General features: G+C 30.6%; 3 protein-coding genes across 11 annotated transcripts in view; 2 read left to right on the top strand and 1 right to left on the bottom strand.

Annotated features, from left to right (window-relative positions):
* Positions 1–1,725: 1,725 nt before the first annotated feature.
* Positions 1,726–11,661, top strand: mus301 (mutagen-sensitive 301). Of its 9 annotated transcripts, none has more exons than XM_088201790.1 (15): positions 1,726–1,968; positions 2,035–3,022; positions 3,089–3,267; positions 3,327–3,600; positions 3,671–3,876; positions 8,139–8,284; positions 8,361–8,525; positions 8,817–9,200; positions 9,885–10,144; positions 10,201–10,358; positions 10,421–10,516; positions 10,640–10,927; positions 11,190–11,324; positions 11,392–11,433; positions 11,495–11,661. In XM_088201790.1, the coding sequence occupies exons 2-15, from the start codon at positions 2,053–2,055 to the stop codon at positions 11,525–11,527; spliced, it is 3,336 nt and encodes a 1,111-aa protein (XP_088057916.1). In that variant the 5' UTR covers positions 1,726–1,968; positions 2,035–2,052; the 3' UTR covers positions 11,528–11,661. The 9 variants fall into 9 exon arrangements, 8 of the variants coding, with proteins under 8 accessions (XP_088057916.1, XP_088057914.1, XP_088057912.1 ...); XM_088201788.1 differs by having other exon boundaries at positions 11,386–11,433; XM_088201786.1 differs by having other exon boundaries at positions 1,726–1,835; positions 1,897–1,968; positions 11,386–11,616.
* A 464-nt stretch (positions 11,662–12,125) lies between these two features.
* LOC148227692 (uncharacterized) lies at positions 12,126–14,220 on the bottom strand. Its single transcript, XM_088201793.1, has 5 exons — positions 14,025–14,220; positions 12,999–13,962; positions 12,761–12,935; positions 12,449–12,685; positions 12,126–12,385 (listed from the first exon to the last, which is right to left on the bottom strand). Exons 1-5 carry the CDS (start codon positions 14,094–14,096, stop codon positions 12,175–12,177), a joined length of 1,659 nt encoding a protein of 552 aa, XP_088057919.1. The 5' UTR covers positions 14,097–14,220; the 3' UTR covers positions 12,126–12,174.
* Positions 14,221–16,702: 2,482 nt separating this feature from the next.
* LOC148227688 (beta-1,4-glucuronyltransferase 1) overlaps positions 16,703–20,136 on the top strand; it is a 171,629-nt gene continuing 168,195 nt past the window's right edge. Inside the window, exon 1 of the mRNA XM_088201497.1 lies at positions 16,703–17,055. Within this exon, the coding sequence (XP_088057623.1) occupies positions 17,047–17,055 (9 nt within the window). The 5' untranslated portion in view covers positions 16,703–17,046. The remainder of the gene's footprint in view (positions 17,056–20,136) is intronic.

Genomic DNA, 20,136 nt, shown 5'->3' with positions numbered 1-20,136 from the left:
CTGTTGTTACATTTGATTTACAATATTTGCTCTTCAATTTGTATTTTGAATTGTATTTATGTACTAAAAAGGTAACCCAATTTTTTTGTCCTTCTTGAATAAAAAAATCTGAAGTTACCTTTTTTTAGCTCCCCACAGAAATCTGTTATAGAACAATTTACAATATAGCCTTTTTATTTTAAGTGTCCTCCGTAGATATTTTAAAAGTACGATACAATTAATAGTTTAGCGACGGGAAGAAGGAAGGTTCTTGGGCCCACGCCCTCCTTCCACGGTCGCATCAGGCTCAGGAGTTTCGGCCCATGAGCGACCGGATATTACCTAGCCTGGCTTTCGCGCCTGCGTACTGCGCATACAGGCGCTAGGCCAGGCCTCCATCCGGCATCACTATCCTTTTTGGATACAGAGGTTAGATAGGAGAAGTGGAGGGGAGGGGTGGTATGCGGGCAGTCGCGCTCCGCGTACCAGGGGTCACTACGGGAGAGAAATGATTTAAACAGATCATAAAAAAAAAATCTTTATTCATTTCATCAACTGATATTTTTTACTTCTTCATTTCTTTTAATTTATTGTTTCTGCGGCATAGCATCATAAAGGAGAGCTCGCGTTTATTAAATGGCTAATAAAATGGTCCTATTGAGAACGGACGTCTGTGTGGGCGCCATATGCAGCGCAGTATCTCTCGAACGCCAGAAAATTTCCGTTCGTGGTCACGAGATGTCGGTGCTGTGGAGAGGGCGAAGGCCCTACGCAGTGGAGGGTCTTCGCCCTCGATTTCTAGCGCGGAGTGGAGATCTGTTCTCTCCTAGTCCACCACAGGGCAGTCCCACAGTATGTGTTCGGACGTCTGTTGGCGACGAGAGGTGGTAATTAGACACAGATTGAGCCGCTGCAGTAATATTTTTTATTAAATATTGAAAAAGTTTACTAAAAAATAATTTTTGGGGAGAATTAAAGTTAAAATTAATAATTAATTATTTTTAAGTAAGTGTGAACTAAATATGTATGGGGGCCAATAAAGATTTGTTATGGCCAAAACTGGTCGGCGCAGAAGTAGCATTGTTGTGACGGTTTTCTCTCTCGACCGGCAAGCTTGTAAGGGTTCGGACGAGTGCCGTGGCGCGTCCGCCCCATTTTGTAATGTAAAGAAACACCGTTAACCGTTAATAAATATTACTGCAGCGGCTCAATCTGTGTCTCATTGCCACCCGTCACCATTAGCCCCAAAATATGTATAATTAGGTACATATATGTTTATATTTATAAAATATTTTATGTAATCTTATTTAAATAAATAAATTATTTTCTATTACTTTTTATAATCATTACCAGTGTGGCGGTTCTCAGTGTTGACACACCACCGCTCAACTTGTGAAGCGGGTGTTTTTTAAATTCATTTTTATTATTTTAAATATACATTCTTTTCTTTTTTTCAATCAATATATAACAACGATCTAACACCCCAGGTCCTCGCCAGCTCTCTAAAAAACGGTCGTTTAATTACGTAGCCTCAAGAACTACATTCGCTACACCAGAAATGATCCAACTCCTTTTAAAATCAAATGTTCGATTAATAAAAATATCCTAAGATATATTTAAATTTGTGTTTTTTTCTTTTTATATACTTTTTTAAAAACAACATAATAAAAGATACCTTTGTTTTTTTATTTTAAACATGTTCGGTAATTGAATTTGGATCATATTGTATATACATGAGCAATATTTTTGGGGTTAAGATTAAACTTAAAACGCGAACAAGCATCTGTCAAAACTTTTCGCCATCTTAAATTCAAAACACAGGGTTTACAATAGATGATTTAAATTTATTAAACAATGTAAGATATTAAAAAACATAAATATTATTATTATTGATATTTTAAAAATATGTTTAAATAGTAAACGCACTTAAAATGTCAAATCATCAAAACGCCTACTCAAAACTGTATTTAAAATGTCAAATGGAATGAGGTGATTGGTTTCGTGTTTATTTTAATATTATATACTATTTTATTGTATTTTAATTAATGTTTGTAGATAAAATCAATCATCAAGATGAATGGCGGTAAAAGGAACTTGGGTGATTTTAATATATCTATAAAAAGATCCACTACTTATACTAAGAAGACATATTCTAACGAGAAAGAGAATGCTAATGAAATTAGTAGTTCTATTTTAGTAGATCTAACAAAATGTTTCTCCGACTCCGTAAATAACAGTCAAATAATCAACAGAAGAGATTCTGAAGATTTGTTCTCCGAATCGGACGATTTATTTAATCAAAATTTGTGCGGTATATCGCAATCTACGCCGTTGGTTAAAACGAATTCAATTCAAAACAAAAATGATAAGCGTGCTTACATAGCGAAGAAAATTCTATATGAAAATAATACATTTTTAAAGCCGAATGAGATTCAGACTCATAATGTTAGGATAAAACAAGAAGATCCATTCGGTGAATCTTTGAATATATCTTGTATAGATTTGAACAAAATGCATGCAAAAAACTTGGAGATGAAAGTGATTAATGAAAATTCAAAACTAAAAGATTTGTCTCAAATTGATAAGTCTTCGCAGTACAAGAATGAAGTTATGGATTCGTTTAATGCGTTTGAAACTACAATATGCAATTTGAATCAAGATTTGTTCATAGATCAGATGGAAAACGATCCTAAAGTTGATAATGTTAGTTGTCACACGATTTTGTGTAACAATTCTGTTTGGGAAAAAACCATGAATGAAAAGTCAGATATGTGCGATTCATTTGAACCGAATATACCAAATAATTTATCGCAACTAATTGCCGGACACATTGAAGCTAAAAATAATACTGCAACAACCGCTGATGTGAATAATAGCAAAAACAGTACTAACAATAGTTCAATATTGCATAATTTGTCTCAAATTCCGTTTAAAAAGACTCGAACGCCTCTACTAAATGAACATTTCAACATTGACTTTTATGGTTTACCTCATTCTGCACAAAATTTAATAAAGCAATATAAAAATATTGATAAACTTTATGGTAAGTGATTTGATATTATGAATAATTAATAATTTATTTATTAATAATGTATATTTTGAATTATAGATTGGCAAAATGAGTGTCTCACATTACCGGCTGTTCAAAATAGAAATAATTTAATATATGCTCTTCCTACGAGTGGTGGTAAAACCTTAGTTGCCGAGATTTTGATGTTGAGAGAAGTAGTTTGTAGAAAGAAGAATGTTTTATTTATTTTACCTTTTGTTTCGATCGTTCAAGAGAAGGTTTGTGATTTTTATTTTTATGGATTTATTCTTTATATCTCACAATAATTTATTTATAGGTTTGGGGATTATCACCGTTTGCAGTAGGTCTTGATTTTCTCGTTGAAGAATATGCTGGAGGGAAAGGTATTTTTCCGCCAAGGAAACGAAGAAATCGAAGAAGTATCTACATAGCTACTATAGAAAAAGGATTGAGTCTCATCAGAAGTCTTCTTGAAAACAATAGATTGCAAGAACTCGGATTGATTGTTGTGGATGAGTTACATTTAATCGGAGAACCAACTAGAGGTTGTACTCTTGAGATGCTTTTAACTAACGTTATGTACTCAGGAGGTGGGTTTAAATATTATTTTAATAAATTAAGTGTATAATGTTTATTTATAGTAAATCATCAAATTTTCAGAGGATATTCAAATCGTCGGAATGAGTGCCACAATAGGAAACATTAACGAATTAGCTAAGTTTTTGTCTGCCGAAGTATATATGAAGGACTTTCGACCTGTTGAATTAAAAGAATATATTAAATTTGACACAGATATTATGCAAATAAATTGGAATGCGAAAACGAAAGAAGAAAAAGTTGTATTCAGCAGAAAAATTGCTTTTGGTGTAAGTACGAGAGATGTTGATGAAAATATTTATTTTTATTGAAGAAAATAATTGCTATTTGTTAATCAACTGCGTTTTCTATGGCTTCAAATTATTTAGAAAATTGTATGATCAACAGAAAGTTCCTAATTTCGTTTTTTATCTCCCGAGTTTCTGTCTTGTCAATTATCTCCAACATAACTTGGATTCTGTAGCACGAAGATTTGTGAATATAATGAAGACATTGAATGTGAAAGCATATTTAAAAAAATCCTCTATCTTGATTTCCTTGTACTTCAACAACTAAAGAGTTTATTGAGGTTGCTTTTCCTGAAGAATACATTATGAGTAGGGTTCTTAATTATTTGTAGTTTTTAACTATTCGAATACAGTGGATTCTCGACTTACGCAGTTAATTCGTTCCAGAAAAATTCGCGTAAGTCGAAAATCGTCTAAGTAGAGGAATACTCATCTGATATGTATTAAATATTAATACATTCCCCCAATCATCCGAACGATACTTAAAAGAACTAAATGCCGTCTTCTTGTATGTATACATTAGGTTAAAATGAAAATAAAAGCATTATAAAAATTTATTTTATGTGTAAAATGTCTACATACATTATAATCTTAACTTTTTTTACAAAATAAAATGAGAAACACAAATAATATTTATACATACATATTCATTAAAATATCATTTCATAATGTCTATACTATTCCATTTCAATATCTTTAGGTGTTGGATTTCTTTTATCTAATAAGAAACCGTACTTATCCAGTGAAGATTGTACACTAGATCTTTTTTTCTCATAATATATATTTTTATAGCAGGAAATAGCGTCCTGAACTGCTTTATTGGCTTTCTCAAACCGATTAATGTCGGGATCTTGTGCTTTTAAACCAGCCATTCCTTGGTCTATCAAATTGAGGCATTCTTTCATTTTTTTGTACTCAAATTCTTTTGTTTCTTTGACTTCCTCCTCCGAGTCACCGCCATTGTTTCTATATTCTTCAAGTTCTATTAAATCTTCATTGCTTAATTCCACTCTATGACTTTCTAACAATTCAATGAAATCATTTTCGTTTAGATTTAAATTTAATTGGTTTGTCATTTCAACAAGATCATTAATTATGTTATCTTCCTGCATGGGGTTTTCATGGTATACTTTGCAATTTCATTCCAGGCAACACCAATATTTTTAACAGCTTCATAAATATTGTATTCTTTCCAAAACTGTGTGAGTGATATACTGTTTTGCCCTTCAGTTACCTTTATGGCATTTCTAAAAGTTGTCCTTAAGTAATATTTTTTAAAGCTTTGTGTTAGACCTTGATCCATAGGTTGTATTAGAGAGGTCGTATTTGGGGGTAAAAATGCTATTTTGATATGTTCGTGATCACACGGTGGATGTCCCGGTGCATTATCAACCAGGAGCAAAATTTTAAATGGAAGATTGCTTTTTTTACAATATTTCTTAACATCGTGAACAAAATGATTAAAAAACCAGTCATTGAAAATTTCCTTGGTCATCCAAGCCTTACGGTTACTCTTCCAGATAACAGGCAACGATCTCTTTGATTTTCACTGTGGTAAATCAGCAAAGGTTTAAGTTTACAGTCCCCTTCAGCGTTTCCACCAAGTAGAAGTGTTAACCTATCCTTTGATACTTTAAATCCTGGTAACGTTTTTTCAGCTTGTGAAATATATGATCGATCTGGCATTTTTTTTCCAGAACACCGCTGTTTCGTCAACGTTAAAAATTTGTTGCGGCAGGTATCCATCATCTTCGATAATTTTTGCCAAAGTGTTTCTATACTCTATACTTGATGGTAAGTTTGCGCACTGGCAGCTTCACCAGTCACTTTAATATTATGATATTTAGAGCGCATTATTAACTCTTGGAACCATCCACGACTTGCAACGAATGTATTACCTGCATCATCCTCACCGAATTTTTTCTTTAGATCTTCAAAAAGTGTCAAAGCTTTTTCTTGTATGAGACGGAGACTAATTGGAATTCGCTGTTGCTGCATGTCCTCTAACCAGATAACCAGCACTCTCTCCATTATTTCAATTAATATTCCTCTTTTCTTAGATATGATGGTAGACTGCATGGGAGCACAATTTTTCACATGCTCCATAATTCTAACTTTATCTTTTAATATGGTTCTTACAGTCGATTCATTACTTTTATAAGTGTGTGTTATATCCACACACTTACTACCACTTTCATACTTTTTAATAATCTCAACTTTGGTTTCCATAGTTATGACGTTTCTCTTAGTAGTATTTATTTTAGGCATGCTTATGGATTTAATAATAAAATATGTATGTAAATATATTGCAAACGAATTTAACGACGCGAAATGTAAACGACAAACTGCGGCAACGGATGCAAGACGACTAACTGCCGAGAAAGTATGTAGTGACGTAATTTTAGGACGCTGTGTTATTTTTAGAAATAAATTCAAGGTTGTCAATACATATTATGCATTCATCCATACGCAGCTTGCTTACATTTGTCTACAGCACGCGCAAATCTATATCAACATCGATATTATAACAAACTTTAAATTTTCGAAATTTTTAACCGCGTAACTACGAATCTGCGTAAGTAGATACCGCGTAACTCGAGAACCTACTGTATTTGTATATATTTGTAATTTTTTTCTCGGTTTTTATCGATATTAATTTATTTAACTAATTAATCAAAAAATATATTAAATGTCTGTTAAATATTAATAAATTAAAAAATAATTATTTTAATAATTCATTATTTACTTTCATACTCGTTAAACTTTAAATCTTATAAAATATGCATAACACAATGCTGTGTAAATCAGTGAGGGTGTCAAAAGAAAAATGTTTAATTTATTAGTACATACTTTTAGATTAGGGATGTCATTTCAGCTTTTTAAAATCACCAGAATAAAGATCAGTTGCGATTGAATTAATTCAGAAAAATTGGTGGAACATTTTCAATACATAATTTGATCGAATTTATTTTATATACAATAGTTAATAATATTTGGAACGAATTTTACATACATAAAGATGGGATCTGTATCGGCGTTTGTTTTGTGCAGATTTGCTTATAAATTAAATAACTATAAATAAATTAACCGTGACTGAATTTTTGAACTGATTGAAATAAAATCTTTGTGTCTCGAAACAACAAACACAAAAAAGTAACACAAACTTTATAAAAAATTGCGACGCACCTGTTGCTAAACGGTAATATAGGGTAGGCCAATCAGGCGCGTATGGTGAGATATCCTCACTTTGGCTTGCTCACACATAGAGTAACGGGCATCTTAATAGTATGTCTCTAATTTACCGTGCTATTGGGGGGTATAGTGCAGGTCTCGGCAAACTTTTTTGGCTGCGGGTCAAAATAATTAAAATGTGACTATTAAAAAGACTATTCGGGTCAGTGAATATTTTTGGTTCTAACAACCATATATGTGGTCTAGTCGTGACATCGTAATACGTTAAAAAAATGATATTTGCAGAACTGAAATGGGTCACTTCAAATCATCAAACGGGTCACTTGGTGACCCGCGGGTCATAGGTTGCCGAGCCCTGGTATAGTGTATAGGCGTTTTTGATTTTACGTTCACGCATAAAATTTACCTTGAAGGAAGTACTCTTTTGTTACATTAAGCGATTGTTCTCGCAACTTATTTGTCATCACGGAGAAAGTAAGGCGAACTGAGAACTGAATTCATTTGAAGGGAAAAGGCAAATCATTTAAAATTATGAAGTTTCTTGGATTATACACAAATCCGTTTTAAAGTTCCTCAGACAGATATATATTTAAATATATAATTGAATAAATAATAAATAAAATGCATTATTGAAACAAATATTTTGTTATAATCTTATTAAAAATATTGAGAGCCTCTGAATTGATATAAAAAAGCCAAATAATATATAAAAAATATTAACGAAATTTGATATTAGCAAAGTGTTAAAGTAAATGATTAAAACATACTGATACAAAAAAGTAGTAAAATAAATTAAAGCAATAAAGTGTTGAGAATCACTGATTTTTTCTAGTATTTACTATAAATGCAATATAATATAATAATAAATAACAACAAAAATAGTTTTGAATTAATACGTAAAATTAACTCACTCCCAGGTGTATACTAACAGATTAACAAATGTGTATATTTTGACTCACTACTCAAAGGGTTAAAAAAATAAGATAAGGAGTTTTTAATATGACAATCAGGATGAACCTTGAGAATTATATTATACGGATCAATTTTTACAGTATTCAGCACAAATAGAAAAACTCGATCCTGATCATCTTGGTGGATTAGTAATGGAAGTTATACCAAACGGATCGTGTTTAATATTCTGTCCGACGAAAAAAAACTGCGAAAATGTTGCTGTTCTTCTCTGCAAAGTAATCTTTAAGTATGTTTTTTACTGGAATATTTATATAACATACAAATGCGAAATATAATCTATGATGTTTTTATAATGTTCGTAGAAAATTATTAGAATATCGTGCTAAAGAAAAGGTAGACTTAGAGAAAGCCTTAAAAGCAGAAGGTGGTACGGATGAAAATCTAACTTCTTTGCTAAAATGGGGTATTGCTTATCATCATTCTGGATTAACATCTGAAGAACGGCGATTGATTGAAGATGCATTTAGGTACAGTATATATTGCTTACTCGAGGGTGAATCAAATGAGTACCTTAAAATTGTGATATCATTTCATTGTCTGTTTTTAATGACTTAAAAAGTATTCTGATTGTTAAATCTTGTTAAAAAAACAGTAGTTAATGATCTGCTCTTTTTCATATTATCCATCATCCACTGTATTTGCTAGAATTCGAAGAGGTGATGGAAGAAAAAGCTTTCTGATTGCAGTTGTACTGTCATTTGACTCATCTTTTATTATTCCTAATGTATTGTTTTATAATTGTTTAATTAATTTTATAGAGCTGGTGTTTTAAGTGTTCTTTGCTGCACATCTACTTTAGCAGCTGGAGTCAACTTACCAGCACAGAGAGTGATCTTAAGATCTCCGACGGTTGGAAGAGCTTTTATAACACTATCCATGTACAAGCAAATGGTCGGTAGAGCAGGACGAGCTGGTTTCGGTAGTTTTGGCGATAGCATTCTGATTTGCCCTTCGTATCAAGTTGCTAAAGTTCAAGATCTAATCAACTCTCCAATGGATAAAGCAATGAGTAATTTACACGGAAACGATGGCGCAAATATGAGAAGTTTGATTCTAGGCGCAATTGCTTTGAAAGTGGCAAACTCTAGAAAGACACTTAGGATCTTGACAAATTCATCTCTACTTTCCATACAAACAGAAGCGTTAGTATCTTACATAATAATTTAAAAAATTCTATCTCCCCGATCCATCCAATTCTTATGTGTTTTATTATGGTCTCTTAATACTATAAAACATTGCCATATTGAGAGCTTGTACTATGATTGAAACAGTTGATTTAAGCTCATTAAGAATGATACTCTTCATTTATATTTTTAAACACTAATCGCTAGTTTTTTTTCTCCTGGCAATGATTGCATCTTTCTTATTTTTAAATGGTCTGTATTTCGACAATAAAACTACAAAATATGCAATCCGTCAATCATGCAATGATATTCTAAATATTCTATATCTTTAATAGTTATCTCTAGGCATGTATGGTCATTTTGATTTGATTCATAGCCATGACAAACCGCATTAGTCAAAGCTTAATGGAAGAGCCACTCTGTTCCAGCCTGCGGGCGAGTAATGTCATCACTTTTGGCCATTGTGTTTTGCCTTCTTATTTCTGCTTTACATACATTTTTATTGGACAGAGAGCAAGATAAATGTACTCATTTATAATGTTTAGATCAGGAAAAATGATTTTTTTTGACCATGAACATTAACTTCATAATTGACTTGTTTATTTCCTAACCTAATCTTGATACAAAAATTTCAATCTTCAAGGTCTTTCTTCATGATACTAAAGTCTATATTACAATCATTAAAAAAATATTATATTTTAGATTGAGTGTCGATTTAAAGAAAATATTGGATAAAACTATTGAGAATCTATTTAAGATGGGAGCTATAGCTCTTAATAAAAAAATTTCAGTAGAAGAAGATATTAGCAACATTTGCGATAATCTATCCACTACTCAACATACAAGACACTCTCTCGATAAACTCGATAATAGAACTGCTAAAAACAATCCTGATAGAAATATTAAAGTATCAAACGATACTGAATTGATAGTTAGCAGATTGGGAAAAGCTGCAGTGAAGGGTATGATTTATTTTCGTTATTTGATCCAACAATTTCTTATTAATGTTGAATTTTAGGTTCAATTGAACTGCAACGAGCTCATATGTTATACGCCGATTTAAAGATAGCTCAAAACAGTTTGGTAGTGATGGGAGTGCTTCATTTGCTGTACTTAGTGACTCCATACGATCTATCCGTTACCATCAAACCGAACATGACTAATTACTATATGATTGTTAGTATAAACTTTATTAATATTCATAAAATTATTTTAATTATTAATTATTGTATAAATAGTACTCTAAAATGGACAATGAAGGCTTTCAAACTGCTCAAGCTATCGGATTGACTGAATCTGTCGCTATACAAATGGCTCGAGGAAAGATTCCTAAGGTATAATTAAATTAATATCATTACAATTGCCTGTTGGATTTATGTCCAGGGCATATCGGAGAGAATTTTATTTATGTTATTCATGTCCATGTTATTTTATTTATTTATGTTATTTATGTCCAGGGTATATCGGAGAGAGTTTTAAACCGATTTTATGTTACTCTTATGCTGCTTGATCTATGGAATCAAAGCACTCTTCAAGATGTATCGGAAAAGTTTCAAGTCAATAAAGGATTGATTCAAAACTTGATGGTTTCAACGGCGACTTTCGCTTCTAACGTTTTACGCTTTTGTGAAGAACTAGAAGAGTTTTGGGCCTTTAAAGATTTGCTGCTCAAATTTAATCAGAGATTATCGCATTTTTGTACTCTCGAACTAGTACCGTTAATGGAATTACCTAATGTTCGAAAGGTATGGTATAAATATTTTAATTGGTTTAACTTGATGCGTCACCTTTTTCTTCTATTATTTTGTATCTATCTTTATACTAAGGTCTTATATTTTGTTATGTTTCCATGTACAAAGCAAACTAGAACATCATTAATCAGAGCTCTATAATTTGATATGCTTGCAGTTATATAGTTTTCTATCTTTTGAGATTAGTAGTTTAATACTGTCAGGCCGAATCATGTTCTAATTATATATTATACTTTGTCTATTGTGATTGTTTTAGGGACGTGCAATGCAGCTGTATAGAGCCGGGTATAAAAGTATTCAATCTATAGCACAAGCTAAGCCTATAGATTTGGTTGAATCTATAGAGCACATGAATCGGAATGTAGCTAATCAATTGATAGCAGCTGCTAAGGTTTTAATTTGTTTAATCTATTCTATGCATTTGTATAATCTATTTTTATAAATATTCTTAGTTGCAGTTATTAGAGAGAGTTGAGAATTTACGCGAAGAAGCGGAAGAGGTTATGATTGGTCTGGACGCTGTTAGCCTAAGTTGAGAATTTACGCGAAGAAGCGGAAGAGGTTATGATTGGTCTGGACGCTAAGTTAGCTTAAGTGCAAGTAAATATGTATTGATCTAGGATATATTTTTTCTTTGAGTATATCTCATGAACCATTAATGCTATAGGAACACCTAAATGAAGTACACTTAAGTTCTTTTGATTAGGATTTCAATGAACGCGGAAGTCGTTACCACTGTACAAATAACTTTTAACGTTACATTAAAAACATGCTTATTTTAAGTCCTATATTATGTATGTCATATTGGTTATTCTTTTTCTGGAGAATCAGTATATTCTTAGAATGACTACAATGATAACATCATACTGAATTGAACTCATATATTATTATTTTTACAAGCTCACGAGATATCAGTATTCAAAAAGTGCTTTAGTTTTTTCTTCGTTCCACTGTGTATAATTTTCTTCATTAATTAATTAGTTTATAATCAATTTGTGCCAGTATGTTTGTGTTATGTTTCGATACTTGTTTTATATTTTTAATACATTTTATTTAATACATTGTTAAACCATTCATCTAAAATCAAATTTATGTCACCATTTTGTGCTTGTAATAGCAATATTTTACCCATTTAATTAAATATTGTTAACTATTTTTATTTATGATTAACTAATGGATTCAATAAAATCGCTTTATAATTAAATTGTTTATTACTATAGCATACACCATATAATGCATTATTATCGTTTCTTATAAAGGCAAGGATTCAACTGAATCTGTGGTAACTTATTCCGGTTCTTTACATCATTGTCCTTTTTAAAGTCTATAAAATAGAACAGATTGTTATTGAGATCCTTCTTTATCAACGAGAATCCAAATTTTTTCACGTCAGCTATGAACTGCTCAATGTTTTCGAATCTACTTTCAACTTCAGCTACTTTTAAAAAGCCACTGCAAAATAAAAAATGCATTAATAATTAAATAATATATTATACAGGCGTTATAAATAATTACCCAATCTTTAATATTCTATTCGCTTCCAGCAAATAATCGTTCAGATTTGTTCCCATTAAGGAGAGACAAAAAACGACGATGTTAACATGCGACGAGAGCACTGGAGTATGCGCCATATCGCAAGCATTAACTAAAGGATCTAGAGCTATTAGATCAAAGGAATACACTTTTTGAGGGACAGATTTGGCCAATTTAGCGTCGCCGCAACCCATATCAGCTATGATGTGATCTTTAGAACTGAAATTAAATAATTTATGAAAATAAGCATAGGCATGCTTTTATTTGATATTGAAAAGGTTTTCGACTAATTACATTTTTTTGATATCGTTGATGATAATGTCTAATGGATTCAATGGCCATTTGCTGATTTGTTGCCTATATCCTTCGTGATAAGCTTTAAACGATTCCGGATCTTCTTTGAATATCTTATTCGCTCCGGAGCTTTCAGTTACATATAACTGTTCGTTTAAGTAACGAAATCTTGCACCTGAAAATATTTTTTTAATAATATATTATACTTATAAAAATTTAATAGTAAATTGATAACAACCTTTAATTCTCTCTAGCATTCTTTGCCTCAGAGTCTTCGGAGCAGTTTTAACAGGTTCTTTCTCAACAATTTCATTAATCTTCATCAAGATTTCTTCATTTTCATTTGGAACGTTCTTATTATCAACTTTTTTCTCAGTAACATCTATTTTAGCATTATCTAATAAATTCTTTAATTTATTAACATAGAAATTTGGCTTCTTTTTAATGCCTTTTAAATTATTCTTAGGTTTATTGTCTATTGGTAATGCAGATTTTTCAATCAATGCTTCCTGTGAATCTTGCTGTTGTTCTATCTTCTTATTTTCTTTTTTAATTTTATTTTTGCTCTTTTTAGTTTTTGATTTTATCGGAGTCAAATTATCAGCAACATTTGGTGCTTTGTCATTACCGTTATCTTTAGATACTTCATCAGTTTTTTTTAGAAGCTGTTTAGCGATGTTCTTAATTTTTCTATCATTGCCTTTCTTACTTTCTTTAGAAATCAATTTATTCTGAATTTTTTCTTTATTAATCAATGTATCTGCGTCAACATTATTCGTAGTATTTTCAAACTTTGCTTTTAATTTCTTCAATTTCTTCTTTTGATTTTTCGATAAACCAGAAACGTTATCAACTTTTTCAGCAATCTCATTAATTTGTTTAGAGTAATCATCATTTACTTCAATATCATTTTTATTTTTTCGTTTTTTCTTACTCTTTAATTTTTCTTCAGAGATACTATTATCAAAATCATACTTGGATTTATTTTTTACATCATCATTATCAAACGATGTGTTCATTTCAGGTTCATCGTACTTAACATACGTTTCACTAACACTTATTTTTTTCTTTTTTTTCTTAGATTGTTTTTCAATTCCATTTTCGATTTTATTTTCATCTTTGTTCGATACCAGATTTTTAGAAGTAATTATGTCTGATGGGTTAGTGTTCTTCTTGCTCTTTTTTAGTTTTATTCTTTGACCCTATGATTGAAATTAATGTTTTATATTAGGTCTATAAAAAATAATTTAATAAATATATATACCAAAACTTCTTGTTGTTCCATTTGTGGGACGTCATCGTCCCATTCTTGTGTGGCAAATAGTTTAGAACTCATTTTTAAGTAGCACGTACTTTTTTAAATAATTATTTTACCATATAATAAGCAAAATATGTTTAAAATCAATAGCACCGCACCGCACAGCACGCTAGTTTGTTTATAGGGACATAACCTCAAAGACGTAGTTAAACGTCACTTCGCAAAATTAAGAGCTACCGAGTTTCTGCATTTACGGTCAAGTACTAAATTAATTAAAATTATAAAACTAGCTAAGAATCATTATAAAGTAGTAATTTATTGTATATAAAAATAATTATTATTAAAAATTAATAATTCCTAAAATATAATTAAAGCTATTTGCAAAATTGATTTGATTTTAATAGTACATATCATTACATATAACATAATCGTATTGTTGGACTTTAATTAAATATATTATTGAAACTTTATCAGTGCATATCAAGATTTTTCACATTATAATTAATTAAAATAAATATACTTATATGAGGAAAAAAAAATTTAAATTTTATTTTTTGATATGCAACATAAGAGGAATTGCCGCAAATAAAAAAGTCATATTAGTACTGTTAAATCGGTTATCATTAGCAATATAAGTTCCAGTATTTATTGATTACTCATAATGTGTCCACGATCATTATTTTATTGTTACATTATATCAAAAAGACGTATGTCTAAAATTATAAAGAATCAGTAGCAAAACCTTACTTGTTATGCTCCTCCCAGAATGAAATCACTACTCCTCTCCCATCAAAATATTTGTAAAAAACGCAATTTAATTATGGTATAGTCTTGTTTTTTTATATAGTTTGATGAATAGCTGGGTTGGCAATGATACACTGAATACCCTGCATAATTTCATGGTTAATAATTATTTTAAGCATGTATTTCTCGTGTTGCGACTTCAAACTATGCCATTCCTCTCACAGCCACATAAATATAATCAGCTTATCACAATAAAAAAATATTGTTAAAAGTAAGAAAAAATACGTTGAAAAAACGTTATAAACTTTAAGCTATCGCTTTGTGAATATGTATATTTAGTGTTCTATAAGTAATTAGAAATAAATGCAGTATACATTCAAATGAGTAGTAAAAGTGTTTAAACTTTTGTCCTTGGGAAGTCTAGAAGCTAAACAAGAAAAATTTCACCTTTTGCGCTATGAAGTCGGAAAAATCTTCAACATAATTGGAAAGTTCTAAAACTAATTAGTTATATAATTAGTTTTAGAACTTTCATTAGGTTAGATTTTGTTTGCAACAGCAAAAGGACGTTTCGCAACTATCAAATTGAGTTTATAAGTATGTAAATATATATATTACTACATATGGAAAACTAAAATCTTATAATTTTACTTGCACCTGGCAAATAAATTACATTTTCACTTGTAAAAATATATATGTTAATACCAGTAAAAATGTATTCCAATATGATATTACTAATATTATTATTTTAAATAATATTTGTCAGATAGATTCGAGACTGTTTTTTTTAGATTTATTTGAGGGTTAACCTGAGAATTTCTTGATTAGAATCGGGGACGTCATTTTAGCATTTTAAAATATTTCTATTCAATTAAGATTCATAGTGTTTAATTAAATGACATGCATTTTTCAGGGCGAATTCAATCGGGGGGGGGGGGGGGAGCATATGCTCTCACTTGCCCCTAATCCAAATAATGCCCCTGTATGGCACAGCGAAGCGCTGGGACTGGGGCTACATCTTCGCAGGGTCGCTTGTCTTCGACTGCTGACAAAAATATGTTTCTTTCAGTGGGTGATATGAATCTTTATGTAGTCTTGAAGAATATTAGGCGTCAAACACTGACTTTTGTTTATTAGGAGTGTCAACGCCGTGAGAGTTAGTGATAACTGTTTTTACCAAGATCTTATTCAAAGATTTTTTTCTCCTATCTCGAGGTGAAAGGTCCTTAGAGCCAAACATTTAAGGCGATGCTTTTTGACAACGCAGGCTCTATGAAAGAATGCAGTTTATGAGGGTACTCTGATAGAATATATGAATCTCTGCGTTTTTAAGACTATTAGCTAAATGCTGATTGTTGTTTCTGAGCGGTAACGTCGTTGGAGTGAGTCAGGTATGTTCCCAGGTTGTATTATTTCACGTTTTGGTGACTTAAACTGGCCGCTAAAATCATACAATTTAATGCAGTTGGATTTTTTTTGTGGAGTTAAGTTAAGGGTCGTGTCTACGCCGACAAACCCGAAACGTTTGAGTACCTAAAAACCAACATCCGCTAAGTTATGGCCGAAATACCGCCCGAAACTGTTGCAAAAGATCCAGAGGCGACTATTTAAATATTATTATTTTTCATTATTAGTGAAATACATAAAAAATCGGGGATATCGTTTTCTTAATTCATCAACTAAGATTGGATCACCCATTATAAATATTTAATAAGACTATTTATAAATTGCATATTTTTTTACTACTTTTACAATGTTTTTTATGGTGTGAATATTTTAGATCGCGGATCGCGACCATTAGCTTAGTTAGCCCTGATCTAAACAATTAACCGCATTTTAAATTTAGCTTGAAAATATACCAGTCATCCGGAAGAGGGAATACAATACACCAGTTTTTACCACGTTATCATGTCCGACCTATATATATCTATGCATATAGTACAGATAGCGCGCGCAGAAACACCAATAGCCATGCGCGTCCACCATTGCCTCCCCCTTTGTACTACCGGTGGCTTGTCATTCCTGACAGCGCTTTATTTACAAAGTTCAATGTCGATCTAAAAACACAATCTTCTGCCAATTAAAAGTGTCCAAGTATCCTTAAAAAACAGTGTGTTTCACATCAATCGATACCATTTATTGGGAATTAAAGCTTTAAGTTCGCCCTCGATCGAATGTGTTTGTTTATTGAGGGCGTAGTGGGGGCGCAGCGGAGCCCCACTATGATATAAGCAGGCACGAGAGGTGATCAGCCCTCCGGTGGGGCGCCCTCAAGAACAAACAGATGACTCAGGTGAGCCAATTGCATTTGAGGTTATGTCGGAAAAACCGAGAAAATTCACGCATAAATCAACCATATTCCATGGCTTTAGACTAAAGTCATGACTTAAATATTACTTTTAATATTTTATATTATAAAAAATAAATTATTATTGTTGTAATTTATGCATCTTAAGGGAAATATAATGTAAATGTTAATCGAGCTTTATCAGCTGATTTGTACAACATGGCTGACTTTGTATTATGTTAGGGTGAAATATGGTAATTAGATTGTGACGTCATAATTCATTCATATATCCGTGGCTTGGTATAAAATACATTAATTGTTAGCAGAATATATATTAAACAGTTGTATATTTTAAGGCAACAAGTTAAATTGGATTTTTTTAAAGTATTTATAATTAGTAACTTGAACTGAGAAGAAAATATACGGTAATATTAATTACTATTTTCAGTAACTTTCTCGGGTAGTAAAGCTCTGATTGTGGCTACTTACCCTTTACAGCGACAACACTAAATTTAATTTATTATTAATTACATTATCGCGAGAATATATATAGGGATTGCAATAATACCGGGATTTTATTACTGGTATTGACATTTTTTTTATAATTAATTGAATTGAAAAAGACCGAAAGTCGAACTGAATGCTTTATTTCTAAGTTTATGCTGTAATATATTATTAAATATTGATACTATATGAAATTAATTTTGCAAAAAATCCAAGGTTTCAAGAAATATTGTATGAATATGTAGTAACTATTGTCGTCTTCATAGTTTTTCGGGAAATATAATAAACAAGCCAGTCAAGCCATTTTGATCTTAGTTGCTGATTTCTGTTTATGCATATTTCGTGCTTCAAACAAAAAAAAGTATTTAAACAATCTTCCTTACATTCAGATACTTCTAAAAATATTTTATAAGCTCAGCTTTACTTTGTTGTCTATGAGTACTAAAAAAAATCAATTTGTGACTGTGCACAAAAACTTTTTTGTTCCATTTATTTTTTTTACTTTCATTCACTTACTTTATTGTTTCAAAATTTTTTTTTTAAATACGGGACGCCACATCATTTTTCTTTTGGAACAGTAAGTTACAAAATTATCGTCATTGGTCGACCGCTTCTGAATGTCTCCTAATTTTATATTCTAGGGGCTAGAGCACCACTCTCAAATTTATTCCAATGAAATATATTTCCTTATTATTCATTATTTTTAATCAGTTACGACTTTCCAAAAGAACCTTATGAGAAAGAAGTGCGTAGAAAATTGTTTTATGTGATTTATTTATATTCTTATTCTAATTATTGCATATTATATATTTATTTTAGAATATCTCAATAAATAATTAATAATAATTATAAGATATATCTCATGTATATTTATATATTTTTACTCACTATAAATGTTTATGTAAATATTATAGAATACATAAATACGTAAATTTTATATCCTACGCCGATATCATTACTTATGTTGATCTCTTTCTACGCTTCTCCTTTTAACCAATATGGGAATCTTCGTTTTTGTAGTTCTAAGCCATTAAGATATTGTTTTCAGCAAATAAAATGTACGAATTTGTAAAAAATAAATGTTTCAGTAATTAATTTTGTTATATCGCTAATACCAAAGGTCGATTTTTGCCTTAATACCGGTATTACATATATCGGTATTGCAATCCCTACATAGGTATATATGCTATGATTGTATGAAACTACATTAGATTTTTAAAGAGTAATTTTATTGTATGTCTAACAACAAATACTAACATTATGTCATGACCATTTAATTTAAAATATTTTTTTTGTAAAACAAATTTCTTTAATAATTTAATAATTTGGATAATAAGTTGAGTTCAAGAATTAGTTATAATGTAGCTTAAAAATAAATTAGAGGACCGGATTATGCGAATTGATTGCAAGGTAGATAGTTTTTTTATTTTTTTAAACTCAGTTGATGCCTATTGTCAGAATTTTTTTTTACTGAAATAATGACTTATACTACACTATCTTATAATAAGTAAGCACATTTCTTTTAATTTAAAGAAAATGCGAAAAATTTTTTTCAATTCATGTTGATATTAAAAGTACGCTCTTTTCTTAATTTAGATTACTCATTTTGAGGTAAAAGTGAAAAAAAAAACCAAATGCCTAGTGAATAACTGTAAACATATTGAGGTGATGTAAGAGCATAACCAGTATTATTGGGCTTGGTAGAACAAATTTATTTTAGTGCATATGCATTATTATTATTCTACTTTTTTTGTATTTAATTATTAGTATAGGGTGCATGCAAATAATTCCGCTGATACTGCGTTAAAGTATTATTTATAGATAATTTAAAGATTTTAAGTTATATTACAGTAATATATAAATTAGTAGGTAAATAAATTTGAACTATAAAAAAAATCTTTGTCATTTAAGTTATTTCAAGAGCTACACTAATAATCATTTCACATACTTTGTGTTTATGTTTCACACATAAGAAAATTCCATTTATGAAAATAATAACATTTTTTTAATAACGCGTAATAGATCAATGTCAGGGGCTTGAAATGCGATTTAATGTGGCATTTTTGGGTCGTTTTTAAAACGAAATTATACTAAATGTATTTTGCGAACATTCAAGTATATACTTGAAATGAAATTTCATTTAATGTTTATCTTTTTTATATTTAATTATTTTAACCTACCGTTCAAAAAAGTAAAATGGTAATTTGATGTAAATCGTGGTTTGAAATAAACTTTCTTCCAGAATATTTATTTTTTCAATAATAATAATAAATTATTGTATAAGGTTCGGCAATAAAAACCCAAGCAAAAATACACAGGTGTTATATTTGTTTTCTACAAATATAGTAAAAAATTCTGGATTTATAAAAATAATATTTAAAAACTTTTTTGAGTCATCGAAAAATAGAAGTAGCCGTAAATCGTTTTGTATTCTGCCGATTCCCATGCGTAATTTATTCTTATTGGAGCGGGTTCTTAGATCACCAAAGCAAAGATAAAGCCGCCGCCCGGTTAGATTAATCAATCAAATAAGATCTTCCGAGAAAGTATGCATGTTTTTAAACATCCGGCACGAACACCTTC

This window comes from Plectrocnemia conspersa, unplaced genomic scaffold, assembly GCF_051122295.1.
Source record: "Plectrocnemia conspersa isolate PC_06_02 unplaced genomic scaffold, ASM5112229v1 ptg000013l, whole genome shotgun sequence".
NCBI classification, from domain to species: domain Eukaryota; kingdom Metazoa; phylum Arthropoda; class Insecta; order Trichoptera; family Polycentropodidae; genus Plectrocnemia; species Plectrocnemia conspersa.
Note: the sequence above shows the minus strand (reverse complement) of the source record. Positions and strands in the feature narration are given on the sequence as shown.

Bases quoted from the DNA above. Each gene is read 5' to 3' on its own strand.
- mus301 (XM_088201786.1), top strand. From the start codon at position 2,053: ATGAATGGCGGTAAAAGGAACTTGGGTGATTTTAATATATCTATAAAA. The intron at 3,601-3,670 runs GTGGGTTTAAAT...TCAAATTTTCAG, and splicing joins TAACGTTATGTACTCAGGAG to AGGATATTCAAATCGTCGGA. The intron at 10,359-10,420 runs GTTAGTATAAAC...TTGTATAAATAG, and splicing joins TGACTAATTACTATATGATT to TACTCTAAAATGGACAATGA.
- LOC148227692 (XM_088201793.1), bottom strand. From the start codon at position 14,096: ATGAGTTCTAAACTATTTGCCACACAAGAATGGGACGATGACGTCCCA. The intron at 13,963-14,024 runs GTATATATATTT...TTTCAATCATAG, and splicing joins TGGAACAACAAGAAGTTTTG to GGTCAAAGAATAAAACTAAA. The intron at 12,936-12,998 runs GTTGTTATCAAT...AAATATTTTCAG, and splicing joins AATGCTAGAGAGAATTAAAG to GTGCAAGATTTCGTTACTTA.